The 21,050-nt window shown below is 39.9% G+C and overlaps 1 protein-coding gene across 2 annotated transcripts in view; it reads left to right on the top strand.

Annotated features, from left to right (window-relative positions):
• The window catches only part of smyd3 (SET and MYND domain containing 3), a 51,619-nt gene extending 31,047 nt beyond the window's left edge, over positions 1-20,572 (top strand). Inside the window, exons 6-12 of one of the 2 annotated variants that reach the window (XM_028401944.1) lie at positions 7,663-7,730; positions 11,629-11,731; positions 12,355-12,465; positions 14,312-14,399; positions 14,766-14,940; positions 20,016-20,124; positions 20,212-20,572. In XM_028401944.1, the coding sequence (XP_028257745.1) occupies positions 7,663-7,730; positions 11,629-11,731; positions 12,355-12,465; positions 14,312-14,399; positions 14,766-14,940; positions 20,016-20,124; positions 20,212-20,328 (771 nt within the window). In that variant the 3' untranslated portion in view covers positions 20,329-20,572. Of the gene's footprint in view, positions 1-7,662; positions 7,731-11,628; positions 11,732-12,354; positions 12,466-14,311; positions 14,400-14,765; positions 14,941-16,236; positions 16,355-20,015; positions 20,125-20,211 lie in introns of those variants that run through there. The other variant, XM_028401945.1, reaches the window with a different exon arrangement.
• The last annotated feature ends 478 nt before the right edge of the window (positions 20,573-21,050 follow it).

Below are 21,050 nucleotides of genomic sequence, written 5' to 3'. Positions count from 1 at the left end.
CAGTCTAAGGAGGGAGGCCCAGACCTCTGTTTCTCTGACTAATTTTTAATTTTTTAATTAACAAAAAACAGGATATATATCTGCCATAGCACTTTATTGCCTCACATAAATAAAGGCGATAATGGTGTACACTCTGATGTTAAAGCTAACAGTTTGACATGTGAACACTTCAAAGTAACTTTACTCTGGAAGGGATTTTCCAGAAAGTCCATTTTCAGGGAGCTAAAGCTGTTTGCATGGACAAAAGGACAAAAGCACTTCCAGACTGTGGTCAGGCCCAACTCTCAGCACCTTAATTATCAGGTGACCAGTGTACTTTAAAAAAAAAAGTTTTTAAGTAGCCAACAGGAGTGATGGCTGGTAGGATAAGCATACCAGTATTTTGACTTAAAGATAGTAATTGGTTGTGCTGTTTGAGCTACAGGTGTAGCGTAGTGCACTGTGATTATAATCATATAACCTGCAGTGTCAGCTATCCAGTCAGCAGCGGAGTTGGACACGGACAGAGCTCATCCTCAGTGTTGTGGCTCAGACCTCAGGCTATAAAATAATGTTGTGGGTCTATTCTGCAGCTCCCGACAGGGACTTTGTGTCTGCAGTCTCCAAGCACATCTGACAGGCTTTCAGCATACACACAGTTTACTCTGCTGCTGCTCTTGCTGCACTCAGGACAGTTAGCTGCCCGCTCCTGAGGGGTTATCCCATCAGGACATAACCTCTGTCACAGAGATCAACTGCTTAGGACTGCAGTGATTCCTTCAGTTTGATGTGAACATGAACTGAATCTGCCTAAGGAAATAATCTAATCCTCCTCAGCACACACATTTAGAGTAAAGAATATGGCAAAAACGTACCTATACTGTGCTAATATACCTGTAATCTTGATATACAGCAATAAGGCCAATTCATCGACTGCTCAACTAAGAGGAATCTTTATTTTTTGCTTTAAATAAAGCTCTCTCAGAACAATTTCAAGAATTCTGAAAGTTTATTCAAGTGCTTTTTAAAAACTATTCACTAAACACTGTAAAGAAACTGTCTCTCATGAGGACTCCACCATGAAAAGAAGCCTAAGAGCTTCCTCTGCTAGAGTGAAGCTCATTAGTCACCAGACTCAGACATCGCCAATTAATCACCATTTCACAGCAATGCTTCCCCAGAGTTCAAGCAGCAGACATGTCTCAATCAGGAGCCTGAATCAAGCCTCCGTAGCAGAATATCTGCAAAGAAAATGTGACAGAGGGACACCAAAATAAGAGAGAGCGCTGCTTGGCCGCAGTCAAAATGTGAGATTTGAATGTTCAAAGTACTGGTTGGTAAATTTGACTTAAACAGGTGTTGCTTTGTTGAAGCACTTTTGTATCTGTGGTAGTAATGCAGCAAAAACTGACATGCTGCAGTAATTGTGCAATTTGGATACAGCAGTATCTTTTTTTTTTTTTTTTTTTATTTTAGATACTGTATTAATCCCCAGAGGGAAATTCGTTACGGCTGCTGCACAAGCAGTGTCATACAATGACTAGCAAGGCGCGCCACAGGCTAGGGTGAAGTGTCTTGCCCAAGAACACACAACATTTTCTTTAAGCCTCTTTTATTTTGTTTTGTGAAATGTATTCAGTAAAGGCTGATGAAAGTAGCTCTGTCAGCACTGACAACTCCCAAACTTGTGCCTCCTCACTAACACTTCACCTCATGAACCCTCACCCAGAGCTGCAGAGGGCCCTCCTTATCAACAGGGAGGATATAAATAAACAGGTTAACGTTAGAAGACTCTCATCATCTCTTATTGTGAATCAGCCGTCACCATAGTTACTGATGGACAGCTACGGACGTATGTCATGTGCTGTCTCTCTTCAAATGCAAATTTAAGCTTGTTCAGTTGAAAAACCATCATATGAGAGAGAAATAAGAGAGAGCGCTGCTTGGCCGCAGTCAAAATGTGAGATTTGAATGTTCAAAGTACTGGTTGGTAAATTTGACTTAAACAGGTGTTGCTTTGTTGAAGCACTTTTGTTTATTTAGAATTCTTCGGTGGTGTGCACTGTGAATGGAAGTGTGTCCAAACTTTTGACTGGGATTGTAGTGTAGATGAAACTGAGGCAGAAGATAACTTAGCCTTGTTTTTTTAAGTTCTGTCTGTGTTTGTCTGCCTGTCTATTGAGAGATGAAAGAGCCATGATTGGGTCATAAATACTTTATCAAAGCATTAATAGTCCGCACACACATGCACAGAACACACACAGATGCGCCCTTTGATTGGGTCTGATGGCCTTTGTAGTTTTCCCCAGAGTGACAGTAATTGAACCAATTCCAGCAACATTAAAGACATAAACCATCCAGTCACAAGTTTTTTGAAACAACATGACAGGACAAAGCAAACCAACCCAACGCCTCCGTATGAGATGACAGGACCTCCGGCTTCCCGCCATCCTAAACCCACTTAGAGCTGTGCCCTCTGTATATGTTTCCAAAGTGTCAAAGGAATCATTTTGATCTGCCCCTCCCCCTGTGAATCCCTGATGTCTGCGCAGGCATTCACAGATCAGTCCTTCACTGTGAGCGTACAGGTTAATGGATGGTGTAGTGTTCCTGGTACTGTGATGAGGATTCAGAGACGGTAATCTCTCACACATCTTTTTAAGCTTTTTAATAATTTGAGTTAGTGACACAATTAACAGAATCATCTGCTGAGGCAAAACAAACTGTATGTGATACAGATTTATGGGTGGCCACGCCCTGAAATATCTATAGCTTAAAACCAGGAAGTAAAACATTTATAGCACTTGGGTTGGCTTCATTCCTCAGTCCCATTGTTCTAACTAACTTGAGGGATTTGTACGTTTTGGGGGCCTTTCAGATGGGAGGGGTCCAGTTACGTTTGTTTAGCACTTAGACATGTGCTTGACTAATTGAAATGTGGCTGATGGAAGCACATAAGATAAATAATTCAGTAAACTAAAAGCTCAACTTCACATAACACACAAAGCTTTTTAGGTTCTATATCTACTGTTGTTCTTACTGGAGGCCTCTCTCTCTATGTTGCATCTTCTCTACCTGTTATTGTGAACTATAGGCTACTGGAGTGTACCTTCAGGAAGTCCAACATTGGCAAGTGTAGTTTGTTGTTTTTACTCCCCACAGAGCTTAACATCTTTGATCTCATTTTTCATTTTCCACATCACAAGCTTCCCTTCACACCCTTCTCTCACTCATCTGTCTTTGCCTCTATCTCTGCATCCAAATCTAATCAGCAGAAATATAGCATCTGACAGGTAGAAAAATAAATGAGAAAACAAATTAATGAATATGGGGTACCATTTTTGGGAAAGACTAAATTTCTGCTTTTGTATCTGTGGTAGTAATGCAGCAAAAACTGACATGCTGCAGTAATTGTGCAATTTGGATACAGCAGTATCTAAATAATCCTGTAAATTTTCTTTAAGCCTCTTTTATTTTGTTTTGTGAAATGTATTCAGTAAAGGCTGATGAAAGTAGCTCTGTCAGCACTGACAACTCGCAAACTTGTGCCTCCTCACTAACACTTCACCTCATGAACCCTCACCCAGAGCTGCAGAGGGCCCTCCTTATCAACAGGGAGGATATAAATAAACAGGTTAACGTTAGAAGACTCTCATCATCTCTTATTGTGAATCAGCCGTCACCATAGTTACTGATGGACAGCTACGGACGTATGTCATGTGCTGTCTCTCTTCAAATGCAAATTTAAGCTTGTTCAGTTGAAAAACCATCATGCAGGTATATTAAGCTGCAAATAATGATTAAATTATTACAAATCTGCCACTGCCAGTTTTGTACACACTGACTCTGTGGCATCATACAACAGGACGTTTCTGGAAATATTCCGTTTTAAAGCTTACTTTACTATAGTGAACTAACAGTGGAGCATCACTTATTGTTTATTGTGCATTTTAGGACAAACAAAGGTCTACATTTATTTTCCATTGTTGGCTTTTAGCCATCACTTGGTTGGTTAAGCAAGAGATCATGTTTGGGTCAAGACATTCAAAATAATACTCGTAGGGTTCTATGTTTTCCATCTGCAGCAAGTCTGTCTTCCAATCTAGCAGCTGTATGATAACCCCAGTCAGCAGATTTTTATAGCACTCATTCACACAAGGACACAAACTGAAGCTACAGAAACACTTGCTCTTACAATATTCAACATTATACTTGAAGACAGACTGAACAAAGCACAGAGAGAACTGTGAGAAAGAAGAGAAAACATACATTTTTTGTCTATCAGACATACGGCAGTGTGTGTGTGTTTAAATTTAGGATGCAAAGGCATCCCCTAACCGACTCTGCAGATGGATGTTGTGGATGTTCTGCTAGATTGATTTCGGTCCCTAGAGTCAGAGATGGTGTGTTTATGAGAGGGAAAGAGATCTATGCCCAGGTGAGCGCCCCAACACAGTTTGTTTAAATGTTCCCTGCATCTGTGCTGTCACTAACCAGGGCTGCCTTTTCCTAATAAGGTGAAATCTTTGCAGGGGTCAAATATACTTTTCCACACACATGTCATGGAAAAAGATATTACAAAGATATTTGGAGCTCTCTCTCTCTTTCTGTCTCTCTCTCCCAAAAACCAAACCCAAGTTGTTGAATCTTGCCTTTGCACCTTTCCTTTCTTTATATTTAAGGGTTTATTAAATTAGTAATAAAGTGTTAAAATACAGACCTGAACCTGTAGCTGTGGCCTCATATCCGCTATATATATCTAGTTTTATTTCTGATGAGGCTGTTAAGTACATTTGCTTGCAAAAAAGCTCTCATGTCCTCAAACATCAGGTGTCATAGCTTAATTAGTAAAGGACTTACTTGTGTCTCCTGAAACACCAGTGAGGCGCTCCAGCATTCACCACACACTCATTTGCTGCTTGTCATTGTGCTGCTTCCAAGATATTCTTGCTCCAAATTCATACCTAAAATAAGGAAGTACTGCTCCCTGAACTTGTCTTATCATCTGTGTGTTTCTGTCATGAGTGCAATCTACTACATCAAATGAAAATGAAAGCACTTAACTGCACTTCTATTTTGATATATTGTAATTCATATATAACATATGGCTGTACTATATGATGCATCTGTGCCCCCCAGCGTAATGCATGGTTTATGGCACAGATGATGAATGTCTGTGAGGGCAGCTGAATAACAATGAAGTGTGTGTGTGTGTGTGTGAGATTAAGAAGGAATAGTTCGTATGTGTTTGTGTGAAGAAGAGAGAGGAAGATTTGACAATGATTATACATGTTGTGGTGAATAACATCAGTAATAACCCTCATTTCCCATGATATCTCACTCTTCTGATGTTGATGACAATTTTAGATTCAAATTGAATGAATCTGATGAGTTCTGCTTTGAAAATCAAATCAAATCTCACCCTCCCTCTTTGCTTTGTCTGTTTATTTTCTTTCTTTTGCTTCTTTATATTTTAATGTCTGCATCTCTGTCCTCCTTTTTTAAACAACATTTCCAGGCATTCTAGCTAGTCTTTCCAGCTCTGTTAGTTTTGATAGAAATAAACCATTTCTCTCCATAGTTTGTATTGTAACCTCTGTCCCCTGAAAGCTTTGACTGTTTAATTTGTTCCTGATGTGTCCTTTAAATCATGCAAACCACACTTGACAGTTTATATGTAAAAGTACAGTCTACATATCCACAGACACATTGTGATAATTGTACAAAGAGAAGCCGGAGCTTCTTCATGGTGAAGCCAGTGTTAATTTTGGCAGCAATTTCTGATTTAGTTTTTATTTTAGTCTTGTGACTAAAACGTCATTTGATTTTAGTCACATTTTAGTCATCAACATTTTTTAACTTTTAGTCTAGTTTTAGTCGACTAAATATCATAGAATTTTAGTCGACTAAATCTGCCGTGGATTTAGTCGACTAAAATTCTGATATATATTTTTTCATGAAATAATTAAGGTTTGAAGTGCAATAAAAACAGGCACAGCTTTAACTTTTGTTGTTTGAAACAAACACCTCTTTATTTAATTGCTATGACCTTTTCACAAAAGAACCAGTGAACAGTGAGCTGCTCTCCCTGAATACGCTGTTCAGTCATGACCTTCTTCATTAATACTACTACTACTACAGGAAAATACTAGAAACAGTGCGCATGCTGTAAAACCATCAGCAGCGGTGTCTTAATTTATAGATTTTGTCACATGTATCTTTGAGCGGAAGTTAAGATGACTCGTCTGCAAATGTCGCTTCACGTTTATTGTGTTTTTACCGCTGATAGTCGCTCCACACGGTTTGCAAACCGTCTTGTTTGTCGACATCAAACGTGTCCGTGTGTCTGTTCTTCTCCTGTGTTGTCCATGCATGAGTACGCCTTCTTCCAGCATCGCGGGGTAACGTCCTTACGCAGAGAGATCACTTCTGATTGGCTCTCTGCCGCCGTCTCCTGATTCGTCCCTCCCTTCCACAAACAAAATTTGCTGATTGGATCTCGTCTCCATCAATAATTTTGTCTCGTTTTTATTCGTTGACGAAAGTGTCAATACATTTCGTCTTCGTTTTTGGCACCGTGCATTAGTTTTTATTTAGTTATCGTCTCATTTTTATCAGCAAAAAAAGGTCGTTAACGAAAACTATGACGAAAAAGGATTTGTCAACAAAATTAACACTGGGTGAAGCATAATTTAATGAACATTCAACCTACAAACAGCATCATCACCCAGGAGTGATGCACTATGGGCTTGTTGGGGAGCTGTACACATCTGTGTAGCCTCTACTCAAGGGCATAGTTTTAGCATGGACGGAGGGGGCACATCCCCACTAATAATTTAATCCCCTCCTAAAAAAAAAAGATTCTCATTGGGTGCAGGAAGGGTTAAATTCCATTGGAATCTTAGATCCCCACCAATGTCAAACAAAATTTCCATAATGCTTCACAGTACAAAGACTTAGCGACACAAGCTGACACAAACTCAGAGTCTTAAGGCATGTGTTTCGAACCTAATGCTAACATTAGCATGTCAGCGTTATCTATGAGCACATGTTAACATAACACAGTATTTACTGTGTTGACTAGCGTGCAAACATTTATTGCACAACTAAGGCTTTGGGAATTGCAGGACTGAATGCAGCTTGTGTTGGATGATTCATTACCATAAATATCTATTCAGAATTATTAATGCTGGTTGATGATCATCTCAGTGTCAGTATTAACCTTTTAGAGATTGTTGTTGAAGTTACCGTGTATCATGGCATTCATTTCTTAACAGCTTTCAGCAGGTCAATTCCTGAGAGATTATTTATTGTATTTTGTTTGTTGTTACTATCTTTGGTATTCAGAATGCTGTCTTTATTTTAACAACATTTCTTCTTTTATTTTCTCCTTTTCATGGGCTCCTTGGGAAAACAAAAAACACTTCATGTTCACCCCATTAAATGTCATTGTACATGATCACTGAAAGATGGGAAGACTTTTATGTCAAAAAGTGTTTACATTTCTTTTAAAGAAAGAATTTTTCTCCGAAATAACCAGGCAGTATTACTACGGGGGATTTGCAGGTGCCAAAGATATGTAAAAATGTGAGCATGTGATAAAAGGTATTGTTGGTTCCCTAAAGCAACTGAACAAATAATCACTCACTTGTGTCTCCACTTTGAATCCTCTCTCTCCTTTAGGTGACATGTAATTGTTTTACCATCAGTGACGGAGAGCTGCAAGAGATTGGAGTTGGGCTGTATCCAAGGTAACATAACGCACACATGCAGTAAAACTATGAGACATGAACACATCTAAAAAGCATCATTAATTTTAATCTAGCTCACAAACTCACAAGTCTTATACTTGTAGAAAAAAACATTTAAATGCAGCTCGGAGTTACCTTCTGCCACCGCACCCCAACCAGCCCCACCCATTCTTCACCCGCTCACTTTCAAAGCCCCGCTTCCTACTTTCCTCGCTGTTTTCCTGACAGTTCTTTGAAGAACAGGGAAATGGAGAAAGGGATTTTTTTTTTGTGAAGCAAAAACTTGAAAATTAATGTTGACAGAATATTATACGGCTGTTTTGGGAGGACTGAGCGGAAAAAGCCTGGATGCACAGAGGAACGCATTTGACTCCAACTGATGTGAGATTGATGAAGTGAAGTGTTGTGTGGAGTGTGGTAGTGAAAGACACACACACACCTACACAGCTAGACGACCTGCACTGTGATCCCTGTATTGAGTCCTGGGTGAATGGGTGGGATTTGGCCTGTTGTTGTACACGTTGTTAGTGTTACCACACACACACACACACACACACACACACTGCAGGTATCTCAGCCAGTTTATCTGGCTGGTGTTGAGATGTCAGATGGTCACAGCGGCTTTACCAAAGCTCAGCCAAACCATGTGTGTCTGTGTGCGTTTTGTGTTGTAACTCATCCATAAATGATGGGCCCGTTCACAGGATGCCTATTCATATTTTGGGTTGCCTAGCAACCGTGGGTTTGCTGTAGAAAGGGGGATTACTCTGGCTACACTTCTTTTTATCATGTCACATTCTGTTCCTTTTACGATCTCTGTTGCTTTAAAAAAATCTTTCATTACCTGACTTCTGGTCTCCTTTCAGCTGCACTCATCCCTTTTGTGTCTCAGTCCTTCTCTATTTTTAATGCTAATTGGATTCTAGATGTCAAATCACAGACTTTTTGTACCATCATCATGTACCTTATATTATGTCAGAGTAATGTAAAACCCCTGTGTATCTGTAACTAAATCCTCACAGTGGTAATAAAAATAGAAAGAAGAGATTACCTGACAATATGACACAAAGACCTGGGAGTTGGGGCTTCTCTTATTTCTCTATTTTGTGCCATCTCCTCTCACCTCCGTTTTCCTGCCTGTGACCTGAAAATCGATCTTAAAGGATGTCTCAATTCCTAAAATGCATCTTGAGGAGATATGTGGCACAATCGTATTCTTTGCAGAAAAAAGCAGCATGAAATGTTTTAATTAACATTGACAGTATAACATATGCTAGAACATTGCTTAAAACTGTCTGCCTCATAGCATTGATGTCTCATTTGGTTAAATTCGTATTCATTTCTCCTCATACTCACACACTCCTCATTTCTTTTTTGGCTCCTCAGGTGACAGGGACTCAGACTCAAGTGGGAAAGAAATTTAGAGGTGAACAGAGGGGCAGTTTCACATTGTGTTAGCGGTGTAGATAATATCAGATAATGCTACAATGTGCTCCCTGTGCGAGGAAGACGCTGGTGTTGAGAGTGAGAAGATTACAGACACAATTCAGCTGCAGCTGATTCTTCTTTGTTCCTTAGCCATTGAGACTCAGCTATGTTTGTAAAGTCTGTTTTATTCTCTTGAAGAAAAATCACCCAACACGGATGCACCATGTGTCTTGAGATGGGCTGTATGTTGAGGGTCCTTTTGGGTTCTCAGGCTGGTACAGCTTCAAAGTTGTTGTGACCAAATGTAGGTTGTACACAGGTTGGACAGACAACACACATTGTTTGCATTGCTTAAGTTTATTTTGTAGTGGCACTGCACCCCCACTGTAGTAAAACACACATGGTAACACTCACAGGAATCAGTAAGTAAGAAATAAAGATGCAGAGTTGACAGTATTCAGCCCTTTCTCTCATTGACTGTCAGCTGAAGTTAACAATAACAGCCCTATTCAGCCTGTACATCCACACATGAATTTCTCTCCACCATGCTATTTACAGCAACAGTGGCTTCCAGTTAGTGAGAATAGATACTCTTAATGTGAGACGTGGTTTAGTTAATTAATCTAATTAGTATGCTAATGAGGTGCTCTCCATCAGATAAAAGCATCGTGTGGAGGGCTTGATTTCTAGTTGATATTCAACCTGCAACTTCTTCTCTGAAGAACAAAAGCCAGGGGGGTTACTGATGGTTTTACAAAGACACGCACACACTCTTTTGCACCCATTGTGTTGCTGTATATGATAAACGAGCGCAGCAGTAATGGAGGGGGGTCATAAAAACAGACTAACCTCTTCAGTATTTTTTCCCAGCCGAGTGTGCCGTGACAGTAAATGACTTTTTACGGGTCAGTGAGGACTTATAGCATCTTTTTTTAAAACATTCAACATCAACATGCACAATTACATTCTCAGCATGCAATTAAGACTTCTGTGGAATTTGACACTATCCATTTTTGTTTTGAGTCGTTCAGTTCATTCATACTGTAGAATACATGAGATAAGAAACAGCTTGACACATTGAACTAGTTTGTTGATCTTACAGAGACCGTAAGCATGCTCCTACTTGATCATGTTAAAGCTGCTTCACTTTCATTATCATTTTACCTCCTGTTGACTGTATTAGTACTTAATCAGAATCACTAATACTTTATTAATCCCAGGGGGAAATTGCGAGGTTTCTCAATAACTAGTGAGTGTTTGCATTGCACAGACATCCCTCATTACTCATCAAATGTGTGTAATTGCAGTGAATTATTACTCATTAGTGCCATCAGGGTTAAATAAATACTTTATCTAGAGTCACCAGGACTTGCCTGCATTACTGTGCACTTGCTGAATGACATCATCTCAGCCTGCCCCGGCAGTGTCAGCCATATTGGAAAGTCTTCACTGACGCGTTCAAATTAGTGTCATTATGAGTGTGTGAAATATAAATAATCGATCCTACGTTTGTTAACATCATCGTGATGGGGACACTGTTGTCAAAATATATTTGTGAGTGGATGAATAGAAAGACGTATCTGTAATAAATTTAGGAACTGAGACGAGCCTTTGTTGTGACAGAAGTGGAGTAGTACCCTTTGCTTTGTGATGTGTGTGTGTTTGTGCCTGACAGAGAGGAAGATAGAGCAGCAGAAAGAAATAAAGAGTGACATTTGTTATGACAGAAGCAGAGGACTCATTTTGTCACACTGTGCAGGGAATTATGTGTATCTGTGTAACTTGTATATTTTAGAGCTCAATCTGAAACATGCAGTAGTCACATTATTTAGTCCTTCAGCAGCACCTTGGATAAAAGGCTCTGACTGTCCCTCAGTGTGACTTTTGTCACACTAAACTAGCTGATATACAGATACTAATCTTGAGGGAAATGTGTCAACAACCCAGTCGCCAGGATAAAATGTGTTCATTGAACGTTTCTGCAAACCACAGATATATTCACTCTCAACACCTGAGGCTATAATACATATCATATCGACATTTTCCCAGACAGCAAAATGTGTCGTATCAAGTGGTCAGATTTAGTGAATTGATGACAGATCGCAGGTCTCAGGGCTGCTAGATTGAAACATCTCCCCTGCACTCACTCAGCCGTGAACACTGTCCTTGCAGTAGTGTATAGCAGTACACAACAGAGTTTACAATCCACTTTTTAACGCCTACTGAAGAGCTGAGTGGATGTGTTGGCACAGGTTACAGCTTCAGTCAGTACTGCAACCCCAAAACAGCTTGACCTGTAGCAGAATGAGATCATTCTTGTGTGTTCTATCGTATGATTAATGTTGTTTTGTGAATGTGGGTATGTTTCAAGGTAAGGCCGCACAGATTTGTTTAGGGAGACCCATACAAATACATGCACATCAGATTTTCCTGTGAAAAATTTCCTCCTCTCTCTCTCTCTCTCTCTCAGTTTATCTCTGTTAAACCATGACTGTAGGCCAAACTGTGTGATGGTGTTTGAGGGAACAAAGCTGCAGCTCAGAGCTGTTCGGGATGTCAACCCTGAAGAGGAGGTATGTGGAAGAAATTGCATTCACTCTGCAACCTTACAGCAACAACAGTGTGGAATATGTTTTTATTGATGATTTATTGATGCCTGTTTTTATATTCAGCTGCTTTATGAGTAACATTGTTGAATGTGTTTTTTATTTGGTGCTGGTGTTGTCAGTTCTCCTCCATGTCCACATTTTCTGGTGAAACCTTGACAGTTATTGATGGAGGAGCCGACGCCTTAGGCTGTTTTGAACAATGAGAAACTTAGAACCACATCTGTGATTGAATCAATAATATCCTATGTGTAACTGCATATTTCGATGGATGTACAATAACCTAAATGCTATTAATGGATGATTAAATTGTGCAGTCAAGGGAAATATAATAGCAACACTAGTGTTTTCTCTATTTCTCTATACTTCATCACACCTTGTAATGAGATGCAGCCACACCACCTGGGCTAAGACACAAACATACATTACTCCTACAGCCTCACTTTCCTCTGCTTTCTAATACTGGTAAATTCTACACTAATGTGTAGTACATCTATATTGAAGCACATAAACATGCTCAAAAATTGTATACCTTTGTAATGTATTTAAAAACGTCACAGTCAACTTTAAACATGTTTTTTTCATCTTAGCTCACTATAAGTTACATTGAGACACTGTCACTGACTGAAGATCGCAGGAGACAGTTGGAGGACCAGTACCATTTTACCTGCCACTGCCAGCGATGTGACTCTCATGACAAGGTCAGACAGACTCAGCAGCTACCTGCTGTTTTCCTCTTTATGTGTACACACACAATGATCCAGCTATGACCAATAATCAGTCGAATACTTACATAATGTCTTATTTCAGCATCACATGACCAATGACAGTCTTCCAAGTGATGCTGCTGTGGGAAAAGTCTGTGGCTGTCATTATACAGATATTGTCCTGAAACTTTATCTTCACAGTGAATGTAATACTGCACGTGTAAAGAGATATTCACCCAGAGAGAACTTGTCAGTGATGAAACAATGGAAGTGACACAGTGGTGTGTCTCACTGAACTGACACAGTAACATCTCTGTCATGCACTGTCGAGCGTGTGGATTGCAGTGTCCAAGCAACATCCTCCGAGTCTGAGAAATAAAAGCAGTGCTGAATTATCAAAAATTCGGCATGTTAAAACCTCCAGTTTACAAAAAAATACAAGGTGTTTAAAGCCAGATATAAACTATTTCAGTTGTTTATGTCAACTGTATGTGAGGTGGGAGGGTTTTCTTGTTTTAATTATGCATAATTAAGTTGTAGCAGCTTCAAATGACAGGTGGGTGCTTACACAGCCCCCCTATCTCACCTCTACTGGTGCTTCACTGCTTTGCCTTTATTCTAATTAGATAGACAGACTCTATCTCACAAACGGTGATGGCCAATATGGACACATTAAGATTCAGATTCTCACTCTTGTATTTTTTTTTCTGTGAGAGGATTTTGCACTTGTAAACTAATGTAAACCAAATCAAATTTCTCTCCAGACTCTGTCGTTCTCCTCCCACCCTCGCTCATACACACACACACAGACTTCCCACCCATGCTGCTGTTGGCTTAGACAGTGTATCGGTGCATGACATGTTTGACTGTACCCTGTCCTGTCCTCTTGAGCTTTTTCGTCCTTCACCCTCACAGTCTGTCTTATCTCCTGCTGTCCTCCTCTTCCTCTCTGTCACTCTTGTCACGCTCCACCTCCTCACACCCTGTCGCTCTCTCTTCTGACCACCTCCTGAAAAATGAGAAAAATTATCTTGTCTTTCAGCTGCAGTTTTCTTCCTCATCCATCTTAATTCACTCCATCTTCCTCCTCCAGTATCTCACGGTGTCTGTTTCCATCTGTCTGTTTTCCTTTCTCTCACCCCTCTTGTCTTTTTGTCTCTGCCTCTGAGTTTGGTCTCTATATGCCACATTTGACACTGTGGTTTTACTCTACACAGAAACTCTGTGTGCTTCTGTGTGTGTTTGAGATAAGGTAAGAGAGAGTACTCGGTTGATTCTCTGGGACAACACTATTCGTTTTATCCTGCCAACCTTTGTTCTGCCTCCATCACAGACACACACACACACTTACTTTTACTCTCACTCTCTTTAATCTTCTGATGATGGCAAGCTGCTGGGTTTTGACCCAAAGTTGTCATGGTGACAAATGACTGACGTCAAACCTGTTTGTGTTTGTACTTTTTTTCTGTGTGCATATGTGTGTTGTGCACACAGAAATGTAAACAACAGGATCTAAATATAAAGATTATGTAAATTGTTTAGTTTTTTTTGTTTTGTTTAGAAGTCCAAATATACTAAAAATGGAACTACAGATGGGTAATATAAACCTGATTAAAATAAAAGCGTAAAAATGGAATCAATTTTCCTGTGTCCTCTGTAGGTTTGGTTTAATACAAACTCTCAGTTAACTAAACACATTGGTTAACTGGGCAACACAAAGATAGAAAATAATGTGAATACACAGAATTATAAACACTGTATTAAGTCACATCTTATGTTGACAGTTGACCCAATGTGTACATGAAACCACAGCTAATGGAACCCATTCTTCTCTGTACAGGATGGACTCATGCTGTCAGGCGAAGAATCAACATGGCGCCCACTGAAGGAGGCTTTACCAAGACTGGAAGCACTTAAGGCAGAGTCCAGGATCCTTTTACCCACTAGATCCTCTACTGTCAGTGACACATTTCTGACAAGGATGCATTTTTTTTAAAAAATGAGTCAATGCTCTCTGTTAGCCAGAATTTTACCAACAAAGCACAGCCAATGAAGGAGCAAATGAAACTGATGCATTGGGAGGCAGTTGAGCATGATTAATTGAGTAATTAAGTTAATTGTGGATCAAGGTGCTGTGATTTCATGTTTCATGTTGATAAACCAGGTCCTTTACCAACAGACAGCTGGGACAACAATGATATCAGCACATTTATCATAAGTTGTTTTCATGAATACCCTCAGGAGCTTTTTAGACAGCCGGTATAAATGCTGCTTGTCCTTAACTCACATTCCAGATTGGCAGGTACTGTTGGAGAGCTGTAATCAACTCTTATCAGGTGATGGAGGCACAGTTCCCATTGAAAATCTCTACAAGCTGAGAATTCTGGACATGGCTTTAGATGCCTCTATTCACCTGGAACAATGGGACAAGGCTCTTATATATGGGGTAGAGACTCTTAAAGTATACAGGTGAGTCGTGTGTTACATATTCTCAGTCTTGACACAGAAAAAAACATTCTCTGCCTTCAAATGTGGATGTGCACTTGAGTTCAGCAGCTCTCTTCCTCCTGATTTTAACAATTTGAAGAAAATTATTCATCCAGAGTGCATCTGAGGGGCAGCTCCCTTAGACAGGGACAGGATTTCATAACTTCACTCTGTAGATTGTTACTTCAAAGATTTGGACTTACTTCTCAGTCCTGATGCTTTAACAGTCATCTCATATTACATTTGATATTTTAGAGCAATCTGTGTAATATCAACAGTTTGCCAAAAGAAGGAGGGAAACGAGGCATGTTCAAATTAAATATAACATAAGATAATCAGTACATAGCAATCATGTAAGAGGAAATATTGCAACGGATTACACTCTGACCTCATTAAGGGACTTTGTTACAGGGCAGATAAAACCCTTTAGGACAGACTAAGAGCTTGTAAAAGAAGAAATTATGGGAAAAAGAGTCTGAAATTATCACTTTTTAGGGTAGCTAAGAGTCAAAGGGTGTGATCATGTAGTTTAATCTTTTTATTCTGTCCACACCAAGAACAGTATGAATGAAATGAATAATGTTGCGAAATTCTTTTGTGGTCTGGGATCTCAACCTCTTACACACCTCTACCGTTTTTGCTGTGGCATTTGCTCAAACTTCAAATTGTAGCCAGACATTTTATGTGAGTGGAACTAATTGATCTTGTGTGAAGGGCAGAGCTCTAGTGGCAGAGCGGCACTCTCAGACACACCGGCAGCTACATATCCACAGGAGAGAAACAGCAACAGCCCATAAATAAATAACACGCAGAGCAGCAGTAAGAAGGAGAGAGATGGTGATGTGAAAAGGGGGATGGACAGGTCAGCATCAGCTGAAAATTGAATTGTGTTTGTATGTAGGAGGCAAATGAGCAGCAAGGTGCAGGGTGTTGAACACTACAGGCAGAGAAATAAGTAACATAAAAATGAGGAGTTCAGTAGAAAAGAGCACAAGTGTTTGGGAAACAGCAAAAACAGGTAGCAAATGCATGCAAAGGGGAATGCAGTTAGCATTATCTCGGTGAGGAGGGGATACGGCGATGAAAGAATAAAACAAAAGGAGGGAGAAGATTCAGGAGCAAAAAGTGTAAGAGTGGGAGGAGGATCCTCCATATTCATCTTCTATCTTCCTCTGGGCTCTTCAGAGAAGAAAGATAGCTGCAGGAGTTCTCTGTCTCTCATTCTCCTGTCCTTTCCCTCATTCTGTATTCCTTTCTTCTTTCACACTCTCTCTGCAGGTCCTTTTCGCTTTCTCTCTCCACTTTGTGATGAACAGGGGGGGATTTTCCTGCGAAACACGCTCACCTACTGCAGGCGTATTGGATGCTGCACACATTTCACACATACAGATAAGCAGGATGTGTGTTCTGTGACTTGCACACTGAAATCATGAAGTCTGTCAGAACTCTGAGATACTGAGACTGATAGACCAAAACAGATTTAAACTTTAAACCTTCAGTTGCAGTTTTTGGTTAGTCCCTCAGAATAAACGAGCAAAGACTTTTCCTTGGGGATGGGCAGCGCTTTGCATAAACATTCAGCAGTGTTATAGAAAGAAATCTGTTGCATAAGGTCTGTGCATTGGCGATGGCCTCGGTAGACCAGTGAAGTGCACCCACAATGTCAGTCTTTTTCTTTTGAAAGCTTATGAAATCCAGTCTTTTAAAAGACACAAATATTTCAGACAAATCACTGACGGAGGCGGCAGATGAGTTAAAGGGAAGAAGGTGTAGCAGTAATATGTGGTGAAATACCTTCTGTGCGTCTCTGCAGACCACAAATGTAAAGTATGTTTCCTTAACACATGTAGATAAACCGTTAAAAGGAAAACAGGCCACTTCTTATGTGGTTCTCCTGTGTTTCCAGTGTTTTCTACTTATTTAAAGCGGTGTTTGACAAGTAGTTTACTGGAGAAAAATAATGAAAAAACTCTTATCACTCCTGAATCGTTGGAGTGTGAGATCATTCATCACTCTGTGGCTGCTGTGCTCGGAGGTAGCCTGTGTCATTGTTCACTGCGGTGTTGTTGCATGGTGCGACTGCAGCAGTTAGTGTGTGAATTTGTCTTTAAAGGTTTGCCTAACAGTTAAACTATTATTTAAAGCTCATTTAAGGCCTTCTTTGTCTTACTAATAGATGTAAGTTTGTTCTGAGTTCACTAAACTGTGAAATGTGCAACAGAAATTACTGCTGCATTGGACAGAAAACAAAGTACAATTAAGCTGAATACGCACAGCTAATCTTTCCTCTGTGTTTTTTCTTCTTCGGGTTTCTACTTACCGAGATAATCCATGTTCCCCTCTCACAAACAGCAGGCCGTGGATCTTTTGTTCCAAACAAGTGCCTCATTAGTTCTGCATTTGCCTGGAAATTCTGTGTTTTTTTCCACGACTATTAATTTCTCCCTCTCGTCCCCTCACTTACTCATAGCCGAGAGCTATGGTTTTCTAACTGGCTGCTAACAACAAGGCCGTATTTCTCTTCAGCGAACAAAATTAGGTGATAAATCAGGAGACAGCAACCTAATGAAATTAGTTTAATTGCTTTGTGGTTCTATATGCAAAGAGGAAATATAATTGGAGTCTGGCGATGTGATGTGTGTGTTTGCATGTCATGGCAGTCTGAATTGCTGGATTAGTAATTAATTCAATAATATAACTTGCTATTATTCATGGAGGACTAATGTTGTTGGTCTAGTCTTTGAATTTTTAGCTTGATAATTCAATTTTTACCAAAGGATCAGGACCCACAGCTGTAATTGGTGGGCTTGTCAGTTAATAGGTTAGTCAGGCTTGAAGGTGTGAACATATGGGCGATGAGAAAACAAATTATTTAGCTGTAGTAGAAAGAAATGATTTGGGCTGTGACCGCTATGAGTTCATTTACTTTGATTTAGCTTAAATTACAAAACAAATGTTCCTTTTGAATCAAAGAATGGAAAACTGCATTCCATCCGTAACAGAATGATTACAAGTAATGCTCTGTTCATATCAGATGCTGTTTCTGTTTACACTGCTGAATTGAACCCTACATTAAACCCTCTTCTGGTGCATTTACTCTGGGGAGAAGTGAAATCTGGCAAATACTGCAGGTTATATGAGGTGAGGTGGATTCATATTGACCTTATCTGTGTATGCATGCTCATACATAATACTGCTGAGCATATGTCTGTGTTTACTTAAAGCTCTATGTGTATCAGTGAGAGACACATTTTAATAGAATGTGGGTTTGTGCTTTGTCAGTGCTCATATTAATGCCATCTTACTGTGGAAAAAAACATTTTGCATGTGTAATCAAGAGAAAACAGGAAGGCAGAACAGGAAATAAAGAGGAAGATTAAAGAGTGCAGAAGAGGTGAAGGAGACAAATGAATGGAGAGCTGCAGCTGAAGGAGGGAACCAGCTGAACCACACCGCCAACTTTAATCCCTGCAGCTAGCGTGATAAAAAGCATAAATGTAAACAGATATGAGCAGGGTTAAATAAGATGTGAAGAAGGAAAAGGAATGAGAGATTAGAGGAAAGGGATGAAGAAGAAAAGAGACCACAGGAAAAGTAGATGAGTGTTTTGAGAATGTCAGTGTTTGCCAACAACAAAGCTGTTTCCTAAAAATCCCTGCTGTGTGTTTGTCTTCATACAAGTAGTCATGTCCCAGTTCAGTGTGTGTGTGGGTGTGTGTGTGTGTGTGTGTGTGTGTGTGTGTGTGTGTGTGTGTCGCTTTAAAGCATATGTAAACATGTATGTGTAAACACAGTATGAAGGCCAATGAGTGTTGATGTGTATCCATTTTCATGCATGTGTGCTTGCAAATCCAGTCATCTCATAATTATTTTTATTCAATAAGAAAAATACATTCTGATTATTTACATTCAAAGTTTTCATATAGATTTTTTCCTTTTAGCTTCATTTGTGCAGATAACATTAACCAACCTGCTTCACTTGTATGTAATAAGTGCAGGTAGTAAGTTTGGTGAAGAAGAGGTGACTGAGCACTCACACAATGTTTATTATGTGTGTTTGGCAAGTACATTGTGACTTTATTTTAATGTGTCCATATTCTGTGTGTGTGTGTTTTATCAGGGGAATATGTACATTGTATTGTGTGACTGTGTGTCTGCACATGCATGGTGTAGACTGCTGTTGAAGTAGTGAAACTAGAACAGAAAGGAAGTCATAAAAGGAGCAGAATTGCCATACAGTAGCTTTGGCACACAGACACACAAACACACACACTTGAAGTAGGTGCATTGTTTTGAAACAGACATGCATAATGCAGACTTGCAGACGCTTAAGTATTCTGTTTTTCTTGCTGTTATTTGTCTTTCCCACCGAGCCTCACGTGCATCATACTTGCATTCAGATGCTGGCAGAGCAGATTTTATTAGTCCTGTTTATTAATCGTCACTCTTGCTCTGTGGCTCCCCGCTGTGAGTGACAGAGGATCTCCTCAGGCTCCAGAGTGACAGAGAGAAAACTGACAAATTCAATCAAACGCTTCAGTGTTTAGTATTTTGTGTGTGCTTCCATCTAAATTTAAAGTTGATTGAACTAATCATAAAATGCATTATTTGCTTTAGTCTTTTTATTGATAATTCAGTTTGCTGTTCAGTCTGTGTGTGTGTGTATGGTTAGTCTCTTTACTGCCCATCCACTTTCACTTCAGAATGTCATTTTGTGGTTTAATGTTGTGTGGAGTGGAGAGACGGCACCTCCGGTGATTCCCTTCTTCTTTTAATATAAAACTCTACCTGAGGTGGGCTCCAGTTATCGGGGCGTCATACAGCTTTAAAGCTTATGTCAAGGTGCTGCACAGGAGGAGGATGATTCTTGAAAGTCAGATATTAGAGGTATGAACTTCACCCTGATCAGGCACATTGAAGCACAGCTCTTTATTCTTGCAGGGACCACGTGAATTGTCTATCCTGCAATTCTGACACATTTCAACACAATTTACCATTGAAGCAAAATACTTGATCTTTCCCACACCCCTGTTTCTTTCCCTGTCTGTCTCTGACAGGCGGTTCTACCCTGATCCCCATCCAGTTCATGGAATCCAGCTGATGAGAGTAGGAAAGCTGCAGCATTACCTGGAACACATTGAAGATGCTTTGAACACATTCAGAGAGGTAGGAGAGAAGAAAAGCTTAACAGACACATGTTTGTAAACCAGTTACTTTGTGTGCAGTAACTACCACATTATGCTGTTCTCACAGGCCTATAAAATCATGAAGCTCACACACGGGGATGATCATCCTTTGACGATAGACCTAACGATGAAGATGGAGGAATGTCGCAGTGAGATGGATAAACAGTCATTCAGCAGGCAATAACACAGAGACATAAAAACCTACAGCTAACTTTCATTCTTTACCTTTAATCCCACCTGATACTGATTTATTCATCAACCTCAGTCATTGTATCATTACACTTTGATATGCTCAACAATGTGTGATAATGTCACTGTTGAAATGGTTTTAAATACTATTTTTATTCTTTAAAACCAAACCAGAAAACATGATTAATGCTTCTCTTTGTGGTCAGCAGTGACTAATGAGTCCCATTTTTTAGTTTTGGTTCGACGCAGTTTAATAAACAATCCATAAAATATCATGCTGAGAAAATCTCAGAGCCTGTTTTCCACTCCATTGCACTCACACATGCAAACAAAACACACAATATTTTAAGTGCAAAACTAAGTGTTGTGGACAGCGTGTTTTGACACTGTGACACTTTGCTTTGCTCTGCCGTCTGCCTTAGTGAAGTTTATGGACATACAAAGCAATAAATCCCACATAGTCCCTCCGTTCTGTCTGTGTGAGAGAGACAGAGAGGGAGACGGGGGCCCCTGCTGGCCCCTGTCTCCTGTGTAATCTGTAGATTCCATCATGATGAGTGATGTCAGGGCCATGGGATTCTGTATGTGTGCTGTGTGTTGGTTTAGTAAAGTCGGGTTTTCAAAACATCCATCACCCTCTATGCATATCCATCACACACACTTCCCATGGTAATCCCTGTTTTTGTGTTACTGTGTCAGTGTGTGAGCCCACAGTGT

The sequence above is a fragment of the Parambassis ranga genome, chromosome 3 (assembly GCF_900634625.1).
Source record: "Parambassis ranga chromosome 3, fParRan2.1, whole genome shotgun sequence".
Taxonomy (NCBI): domain Eukaryota; kingdom Metazoa; phylum Chordata; class Actinopteri; family Ambassidae; genus Parambassis; species Parambassis ranga.
Note: the sequence above shows the minus strand (reverse complement) of the source record. Positions and strands in the feature narration are given on the sequence as shown.